The 10245-nt window shown below is 36.7% G+C and overlaps 1 protein-coding gene across 1 annotated transcript; it reads right to left on the bottom strand.

The window, feature by feature from the left end:
* Positions 1–2286: 2286 nt before the first annotated feature.
* On the bottom strand, positions 2287–9024 carry APLF (aprataxin and PNKP like factor). The gene is made up of 2 exons (XM_010078871.1): positions 8552–9024; positions 2287–2416 (listed from the first exon to the last, which is right to left on the bottom strand). The coding sequence occupies exons 1-2, from the start codon at positions 9022–9024 to the stop codon at positions 2287–2289; spliced, it is 603 nt and encodes a 200-aa protein (XP_010077173.1).
* Positions 9025–10245: the final 1221 nt, after the last annotated feature.

Genomic DNA, 10245 nt, shown 5'->3' with positions numbered 1-10245 from the left:
AAAAAAAAAAATAGATGGCTGATCAAAGCCAAGAGATGAGATAGCTTCCAAAGTTGTATGATACGATACATTTGTTCAGGATAATGAGAAGTGATCCAATTATTTGCTCTCGCTAGAAGTGAAACCAGAACATAACTTCTGCTGCATTAAGTACAATGCATACACAGTACATCACACTTCTGAGACATCCAGGCATAGCTTCCATATTCTGCAACGTAAGCCTACAGATTAAGTAGTTTGGGAAAAATTAAAGAATTTGGAAGTAACTGCTGGTCCCCAAGGATCACAAGGAGAGGCTACAGAAGGATTCTCCAGAGAGATTATTCACTTCGGGAGTATGCTGCAGTATCCAACAAGTTTGGTTTACAAGTTTGTATGTCTTCTCTAAAAAAAAAAAAATAGCATCAAGCAATGAAAGAAAATGTAAAGTCAACTTACTCTTGGATTTGCAATACATGCTCCCCTAATTCAGGCTGTGATCCAGGTCATTAACACAGATTTATCCCCCTCAAATTGTTATCCAATGCTGCTCTAATGTTTTAGCTTGGTCCAACTTACATTGTGCTAATCTGTCATGCTAGTACATTAGAGGCTTTTCTCAGGGCTGCATGCTGAAATAGTTTTGATTCAAATTATTTTTGTGCAGAAAATTCTAAAAAATTTTAACTTTGTAAGAAAACCAGTTCTATTGTCCTAATTTTTGCTTCTGAAAATAAGCAACAATTAAAGCCCACTATTTAAGAATGACATACCATGTGACATTGCTTGAAACTTGAGATTAATTTCTGCAATTGCAGAAGTTTTTTGTAGATTTTACAAAATACCCTTGCTGTGAAGACTGCCTTGTGAAGTCAGTTGCTTATTCGTTTTCTTATTCTTCAAAGAACAGAGTAACAGCTAGTCTTCAGTAGAAAAATCTTTTTATGTCAACTAACTTGTGACAAATTCACAGACTTCAAAAGTTGATCTACACTTCTATAGCCACCGCTACCACAAAGTACACTGTATGCATTAGAAGTGATAGATATCTGAATTAAAAAAATGGAAATACAGCTTCCTATTAAATACACTATAGCGAAATAAAAAGAATAGCCTATTTCAGTGTTTTACTGCTATCATCAGCATCAGACCATTTGATCCCAACTGAAGGTATAGCATTTAGATAATTTAATTATGCTCCCTTTGAGTAGTAGCCAACAATTAAAGACAACAAAAATAAACAAAAAACCCTTCAAATTACATCTGTTGCTTTGTTGAAAGAATTACGGTTGCTTCATGGGTGCCTCCTTTTCTCTACCCCCAAAGAATTAAACACAGATTAAGAAATTATCAACTAACACATAACAGCAGTTGTCTTATTTGGAAGGAGACAGCTTTGGTTTTGAATAAAGCACTCCTGAAAAGTATGTTAGCAATTTTGTTACTGGTACAAACCCAGATTTTTCATCCTGAGATGAGAAATTAATCTCACAGATGTTTTGCAGAAGAGAAACAGTTTTTTCTGCATTACCTGAATATAACATGGCTTTTTCTTAAAAGCTACCCTCATTTTGTTATATTTCATAGAGAACAGGCTCTCTAGGATCAACTTTCTGAGAGACAGAGGAGAAAATGTTTCCGCTCAGGCACAAGCTTTATTAACAGCAGCCCTCAGCTTCAATATGCCCCTCACAGAAGTGCTATTGCCTCAAAATATATATCCTTTTGTCTGTTGTGTCAACTACAGAGCTGTCATTAAACTCTGCCAAATAAAAGTGTAAAACCTAGACATTGAGAAACCAAATGGAATAAAACAATCTTCTGAAGAAAATCAACAGTGCTAAAAGAAACCATACCAGTTAGCCACAAACTGGATTTTACTGCTGTTACTTAAATTATGGTTTCTAACAAATCAAATACTGATTAAAACAGTTTTTGTATAAAATTGCAACAAATACTTCATCAAACTTTAAGAGTTACGTATCAAAAACAACATGTAACAATAGATTGTTGTTTATATAAAACAAGAACAGTTTACTAACTTTGACAAGTGAAAAAGTATTGATCTCTAGGTCACTGAATAGGTTCCAACAGTCAGTTTTTCACGTTTGCCAGCTGAAATCACTAACAAATATTTTGCACAGACTTTGGTGCTTTAAAGCTAGCAGTCTGTCCACAATAAGTTTTAGAAGCCTACAGTCAAGATCTAACATCAATAATTACTCATTATTCTATTGTCATTTTGCAACCCTAGGGGAGAACATTCTTAACCTGTGAAACATGAAAAGCCATTTTGTACAGTGTTTCTTACCTATAACAAGCCGTTCCATACGGACATTCAGGCTGGTTATCATTGTTATCCTGAGTTACAATCTCCATTTCATGATCGTCATCATCATTAGGGTGACTGAACTGCTGAAAGTGAACGGGATTCTTCCTGCAAGAGATAAATACATATCGAGAACTGACTGTTCCACATAAACACAGGAAGCAGAGATAAACAGGGACAACTCATTTTTTCTGCGGTTACACGAAGAGGAGCTTTGAATGTTTAACTTCATGCAGAATATATGACCTGCTTTCAGGATAACAGAAGAAAAGCGTTGTCTCAGCACACACTGAGAATTTTCCTATTTGCCATCAGCTTTAAGATTCAGACCTCCAACATGTGCACAACCTCCTGATGTAGTCATATAGCATGAATCTTACTCAGTGGCTGACTTGCCCAGTTACGACTCCCTCTGGAGCTATCAAAGTGCTACAGGAACTACTACCAAAGCCTTAGCTCCAGCTGGAAGGGGCAACGGCAGTACTAAGGACTTCCCACACCCTCGGGTGATCCCTTATTAGCTCCAGCCGATATGTCTCAACTGTTATTTCTAGTCTGTATGCAAGTTACTACTCACCTGAATACTTCAAACACCAGCCTATTATTCCACATGAAGCAGTCTACTGGACATTACATTGATTATGCTGTCAAGTTTGCTTTGACTACTATGACATTTTATTTGAAATATCAAATTACAACAACCACATGAAGTTGTATTGTAAGAAATAACAGCTCTCCACATAGTTGAGTCACACCAATGTTAGTGATGAGAGCACGTTACTAGCATCCACGACTTTTTGTTCTACAACACTTACACAGTTGAAACCTAGGTGACCAAGTGGTGAACACAAATATGTGCATCACTGAAAGAACATTTCCATTGCTTCTAGGCAACAGGTTTGAATACACACCATAGAAGACAAGGCAGCTATAAACACCACCGCTTAGAGAAGAGTTTGCTTTATAAAACTTTGGTAAGTGATGTTAAAAGAACACAGAAAAACAGGTTAGAACATAAGGAGAAATTCATGTGACAGATTAAAACATACTACAAAAACTATGTCAAAGCAAGCATACTGGTACCATACTGGTACTCCTTTTTCCCTATGGTTTCTTTTAGAGACACTTTTTTCCAAGCATAATATTTAAAAGTAAGAAATGTGAGATATTTTAATAAATGATTTTCCAAAAAACATCCACAAAATACGTCAGTGATTTACCACATTAATTCATACTCTTCAATGTGTTTGTGCAAATTATAGACGGGAACTGCTTGCCTCAAGCAAGAGGAATAACAACTTTAACCTACAGACTAAAAACTGCTTTAATTTACACTTGGTACAGCTGCATTTAGAAACACAAAGCCAGAAACATGCATGTGGCTAGCTGTATACACACCATCTTCCTCCTTGATCACCAGCATTCTTTCCTTTAAATTCACAACTACCTCTTATAAACTTCATAGGGAATAGCCAATGTTAATTTCAGCAGTTCAACTCCCACCATAAGAAAAGATGCTTTCGTTACAGCTTTTGCAAAATGATTACTTAAGTACTCTGTGAGCTCTATGAGCCATCCAGGCCTCCTTTCAGGCATTTGAAGAAGATGAGATACTTAGTATTAATACTTTAAATCTCCCTTTGCCTGGTATATTTCACTCAGGAAACTCAACAACCAAGCTGCAGATAAACTCTTATCAAGCTACTTATCAACGATCCAGAGGCCCTTGCATCTATTCACAGAAGGTGTACTTCTTGTCCTGTTTCTGTTACTTCTGCAAACTGTTGGGTAAGTAAACACTGTTTCACCAGAAATCATTGCAAGTCTGCATTTACCAGTCATTTACTCTACCACAATTTCTCAGGAAACATCACTTCTTACACCAGATTCAGGCTGGCTGCCTACTTCTTTTCTCATTTAAAAATAAATGGGATGAAACCAAGTAATTTGAGAGGCTACTTGCTTTGTTTCCTAAATGCACAGAGCTAACTTACTAGCAACATTAGCAGGAGATTTCAGTTATCTGAGACACGATTAATCTTCTCAAAGGGATACAGATGCAGGTAATGTTCTGCTAAATAATTTTTATGTTTTTTTCCTACAGTAAGACATACGTAGCATTGTAGTCACCAAGGAAAGAAGGCCGAAGAGCTGTCATTTAGCCAACCTATTGTAATTTAGGAGACATCCAGTTCCTTTCAAAAATTTACTTTGAAACCTACTTGGACAACACCAAACAGCCCTTATAGGAGGAAGAAAAAAATAAAGTATTACAGGAGGAAAGAGGAAGAGAAATGAAAGGGTCTTAATGTACATTCCCTATCACAAGGCTTTGGGATTCTCTGGGCCAGTGGATGACACTCCTCAAATCATACATTACCTGTGAAGCATCTTAAACACATCCTAATCCAGATGCTCAGGCATAGTAGAAACATCTTTTATCTTACCTTTACCTGGATAATTTGTACTTACTCCACTTCTATGTGTTGTGTAACGATAACTGGCAAAATAAATAGGAGTAGAGAAATGCAAGCTTATATTAAGCAAGTATTTTCCCTTCTTGCAAAAATCTAAAGATTATTAATTTTATTAAGGGTTTGGTTTGTTTGAGATTTTTTTCCTTCTTTAGACAAGATATTTCAGTTGTAAGAGCAGAGCACCTGTCACACCATAAACTGCACTCCAAAATTAATGAGTTTCACAACAAAACCTCACTGCACAAGAATATGTTATTCATTTGATCAAAACAAAATCAATAAGCTTTACTCGCACAAAAATTAACCAATTAAAAGCCTATTTTAAGAATAGTCTTATGAGAGAGTTGCCTTCTCATAAACATAACTCACACAGTTACTGCAACTTTGCTTTCACAGAAGCTCTGAGTTCATGCACTCACACTTCATGATGCAGAAAATTATGCAAATTAAAATTATGCAAATAAAACTGATAAAGTTCTTCAGAATCAACGCAGTCATCTCAAGCAGAAGTTGAGTACTGCTCAGTGAAATATTAAAACAGTTTCTTGTCTGTGCAGCTACTAAAAGCTATTTGAAAGCTTTTCTAAAGCAAGTTTAACTGATTAGGTCAGAATCCCTGGCTCTTCATAATCACATGCAGAAGACCCCTGCCATCTCAAGGGCTTATTTTCTCAGGTACTAAAGAAACTGGTAGTGAAGATGTAATGAATTACCAGCACTAGTTACAAAGCCATGGAATTCAAGCCTGAAGTTATGCCACAACTGCATGTAAGATGTTTGCAAGTTCTAAATTGTAAGCCTTACTGGAAGAGAGGATGCAAAAAAGAGCCAGATACAGATATTCAGCTGGCAGATGTACATGCTTAAGGTGAAAGGAAAAATACTACTTTTCATACACAAACAAAAAAAGAGAAAAGTATTTAGAAGAATGCACATACAAATCCAAAGATTGGTTGAGCAGGCCCTGGTCTGGCAGCTATTGGAAAGATTTACACCCACCCAGTCAGCAGAGCACTGTGTTGCAGGCTAGCAGAAAGACAGAATTGGGGACAAAAAATTGTGTGCTACAGTTTTACGGATGAGAGTTCAGGTCTACCGCACCCCTTTTATGCAGCCCTTGAAAAGGGGGGTTGAATTTGGATTTATTTTTAACTCCCCATTCTTCTAACTTCGGAAAAACAAGCAGCAGACAAGAAAACAAACATAAGACAGTAGTCAAAGAGTAAGTTCCTTAACAAGAAACACACTCAGATGTAACATACATAGAGAACTTTGCCTCCTGGTGGTAGTCGCAATTTCCTTCAATTTGGAAAAGCTTCAGGCTACTTCAGAAAGAGAATTTGACACTGAAGAACGATGACGAGGAGAGTCCCTGAAGCAACATGCGCACATCAAGCTTGATTCTTTCAAAAGAAGTGTTTTCAAATTCATAAATGAAGAAACCAAACCACAGGTTACAAAGTTATTGCCAAAATGTTTAAGGTACATGTTAGAGAAATCTAATAAAATTATTAGAACTAACATTTAATCTTTTAAATTTGTGCTATTTTACTAGGCATCTACAAAAGCTGCCAAAGTCATATCCAGAAGACAAGTATCTCTTAATAGGAGTTTACAAAATAAAGAATTTTGAAGAGCATTTAGTTTTTGCATAACAGACATTTTATGACTAAGAAACCTCACCTAGAAAAAAAACTTTAAGGAATTATTATGGTTACCAAAGCAGTACTCATTTAATATGTTGATGCCTACAGCACATCTTGTTAGAAGGCACCTTTCATACAGTTAAAGTAATGAAGGACAGGAAAACCAGCTACCCATTGTACTCAAAAGAACACTCAAAGCAGCTCCTCTTCCTTAGCAACTCTAAAAACTGGTTTTTACTCAAGGAAAACGCTACACAATGTAAACCTGAACACGCTATCAACGTGTTCCCTCAAAGCATCCATTCATATCACACTTACATACATGTTCTAGTTAAAAACGCAGGTAACCACAATGACTTGCTTTACTCTAACACAGCTAAACCATTGATGCAGAAATACTTCTTGGTAGTCTTGCATTAAAAGCAAATATTAAGACAGACTACAAAGCATATTTCTTCTGCTCCAAACAAGCAGGTTTAGTCTCATGACATTTCCTGAAGATCAAAGCTGATGTTTTTCATCCTTCAACTTCACAAATTTCTCCAACAAAGATTTTGTTATGTGTTATTTCAGAGCATTCTTTTTTTTTTATAAAGCAATATTTTCCAAAAGTATTGCTGCCAAAGGTTTTTAAGATCCAAGAGGAAATGTACACATGCAGACTCTTATTCCGTATTATCTGTAACTAAAATTTGCCTTCCCAAACATTAGGAATCCTTCAGCTTAACTCCCATACAGGGGAAAGCTTGTCTGAGCAAAATTAAAGTAGCTGGAGCAAACTAGAGGCTGCATTTGTACTACTGGATGAGCTTTACTGCCTAATAAAACATCTTTGCATCATATTCATTATGAACAAACACTGAGATATCTAAAAGAAAGCTACGTGAAAACTAGAAGTCCAATGTGTTCATTAACACAACAGCTTTTATGTTTTTGATTTACACAGTTACCTGCAGCATTAGGCACACCAAACATGTACAAGAATCCATTTACTTGTGCTTGCTTGTTTTCTAAACAACCTCACTGTTCTTCCTATTGCTCAAGACCCTTGAGGGTAGGGGGGGATAATTTAAAAAAACCAAAAAAACAAAAAAACACAACGACAACCACCACACACCACACCCAAAACCCACAGGACCCACTGTTTCCTGTCTTGGCCTTATGTTTTGTGCTTACAATGTACGTGGATTTACCTAGAGCTCAAAACCTTCTCCTAAATGCAGTACTCAGGTCATTTGCTAACCTCAAGACCCCCTCTAGATTTGTGTCTTCCTCTTGCTATGTCAACACATGGCACTCCACACCTTTTCAGGGCAGAAAGTTCTAACAGGAGGCTAGGCACTCAGCACTGATGTTTTAAAACTTCACTGGAGTGTTTGTATGTCACAGTAGATTTGTAGGACAGATCTTTCACTGTGAATTGAGAGGATATGAGCCTGAGAAAAAGAAAAAAAGAAAAAAATGCTGTTCACTTGAGGTATTACCAAAGATATGGACCAGATAAGGGTTAACATGGGAGTTTGTAAATATACCTTGTTCTGCTCCTAGGGACACAGTGGAAGCTAATGAAAAAAAGCAGACTGACCAAGTTGCAATAAAAGTAATTCTTGATTATTTAAGGAATAACAGATAATAAGTATTTTTAAAAACATGCAATTACTTGAATAAATACAGTCACATTTCACAAAAGTTTCCTCTGCTAACGAAACAAGCCTAAAGGGTCTACGTTGGGCATTTCAACCACAAATATCTCTTTTCCCTGCTGGTACCTGTACCGCACACACAGATTTTTTTCTGTTAGAATTATAGAATCATTAAGGTTGGAAAAGACCTCAAGGATCTTTTTAAAATGGACATTTGTTTCCTATTTCCTACAACACTTCATCTTTTAATTTGCTGAAATACTTCAGCCCTTGTTTGGGTTATATTAGCAAGACATCTTGGCTCCTCCTCTTACACTTTTAAAATTCTTGTTATGCCATTTGTTTCTCTTCAGTCCCCTGCTTATCAAAAGATTTTTTTTCAAATCAAAGCTTGTAACAACTTTACTGTTTTCTCTTCCATAGCTAATGCATTACTTAATAATAAACTATCTTAAGCTAGTTTTCATTTTGCTTTACCTGTAACAGCCTGTTCCATACATGCAAGGTGTCCTCTTACGCTTGATCTGTTTGGAGCTTTCTGAAGCACCTGCGCTTCTGGTTGAATCAGAAATCTCAGTCTTGTAATCCAGATTTGCATCACGCTCAAGAATCCCTTCCTGGGCACCAAAATATTGTGAAGTCCTGCCCCAGTCAGCTTCTTGGCTTGGAGAACCAGTAATTTGTTCTTTGTTTTCTGTTTCCTCAATTCTACTTGTTTTACTGGAGATCTGACCTACTGTTTTAGACCTTTTACTATGCAGCTGCCTATCGTTTTTTTCCAGAGAACTTCCAGTTTTTTTTGTTCCAGTCTTGCCATTTCCTTCCATGTTTCTCATGGTACTCTCAAGAGGAAATCCAGATGTATTCTGTGGAACAAGGTTACATTTTGAAGGACCTGAAAAATCTACACTCTTCAGAATTAAAAGCTTTAAGGTCAAACTCTGCCACATGTCATCATTCTGGTTTTCAAAATCAGAGAATCACAGAACAGCCCAGGTTGAAAGGAACCTCGAAAGATCATGTGGTCCAGCCTTTAAAATCTTCTGCTCCACTTTCCAAACTCAAGTTAGCTGCTAAACACAGCTGCTTAAGTTAAGAACACACACATACACAATTTAAAAAAACACTTATCCTAGAGCTCCTCTCCTCAGCTTCAGTTCCCTCACAACATAGGCTCCCCTCTCACTACCTCAGTTTGGGAGCAGTCCATGGACTTTAGCTTAAATTAAAAATACTGCTCCTGAAAAATGAATGGGAGTTATACATGTGAAGATATAGCAGCCTCTAGAAGAACATACATTTCTATATGAGAATCAATTTTAATCCCTTAAATACCAAGTATGCAGGAGATGCATATATCTATATGGGAATTCATTATATACACCTTGAGCTTAATCCCACTACAATACATCTTAAATGCTTCAACTCATGACTCTAAATCATAAACCAGTTTGTCAGTAGATAACACCAGGCAACAATTTCATTTTTGACAAATACTGCATTTTAAATTTTGGAACATATGTACACTTAAATTAAGAGATGTGTGCTTTAGAAAACGAATGAGATACATAACCAAGGAACATCGTCCCAACAACCAAGACGTTACCTGGAAGCATATCTATATTGAAGGCTGAACTACTTTGATACACTACAGAACTATTCAAATGTCTCTGCTCCCTACAGTTTAGTATCTAGGTCCCCCCTCCAGTAAATGTATACTTAGTTTACACAGATGTGTTTGGCAGAGTTTGAAAATCATCTGGTAGTTTCCTATTTGATTTTGTTCCTCTCAGTGCAAGTCTCACAAATGTTAACCAAAACGAGAGACAATTATATTTGAGCAGCAATGGGATTAGCAAAGCCAGCGTTAATATCAAATGATCCCGACAGCAGCACATGTAGTAGGTCACCTCAGAGACAAAGATGACTCTCTTATCAAGACTCCCAAAATACAGCTCAAACAACTGCAGCTTAGGAAATAAGCCTTCATTCGAAAAAGGACAACTAGATTACTCGAATTTGCCACTCCCACTTGTAGCTTCTCTACTACATACTGAAACCCATTGTCTATATTGTATATAATGAGACTAAACACTTTCATGTCTACTACATTGACTAGTTAAAAAACAGGTTGCAACCAAGGAAAACCACAGACAACAGCACTATTGGCA

Source organism: Pterocles gutturalis, unplaced genomic scaffold, assembly GCF_000699245.1.
Source record: "Pterocles gutturalis isolate BGI_N339 unplaced genomic scaffold, ASM69924v1 scaffold21463, whole genome shotgun sequence".
Lineage (NCBI taxonomy): Eukaryota > Metazoa > Chordata > Aves > Pterocliformes > Pteroclidae > Pterocles > Pterocles gutturalis.
The sequence above is the reverse complement of the archived record's forward strand: the minus strand, read 5'-3'. Positions and strand labels throughout refer to the sequence as shown.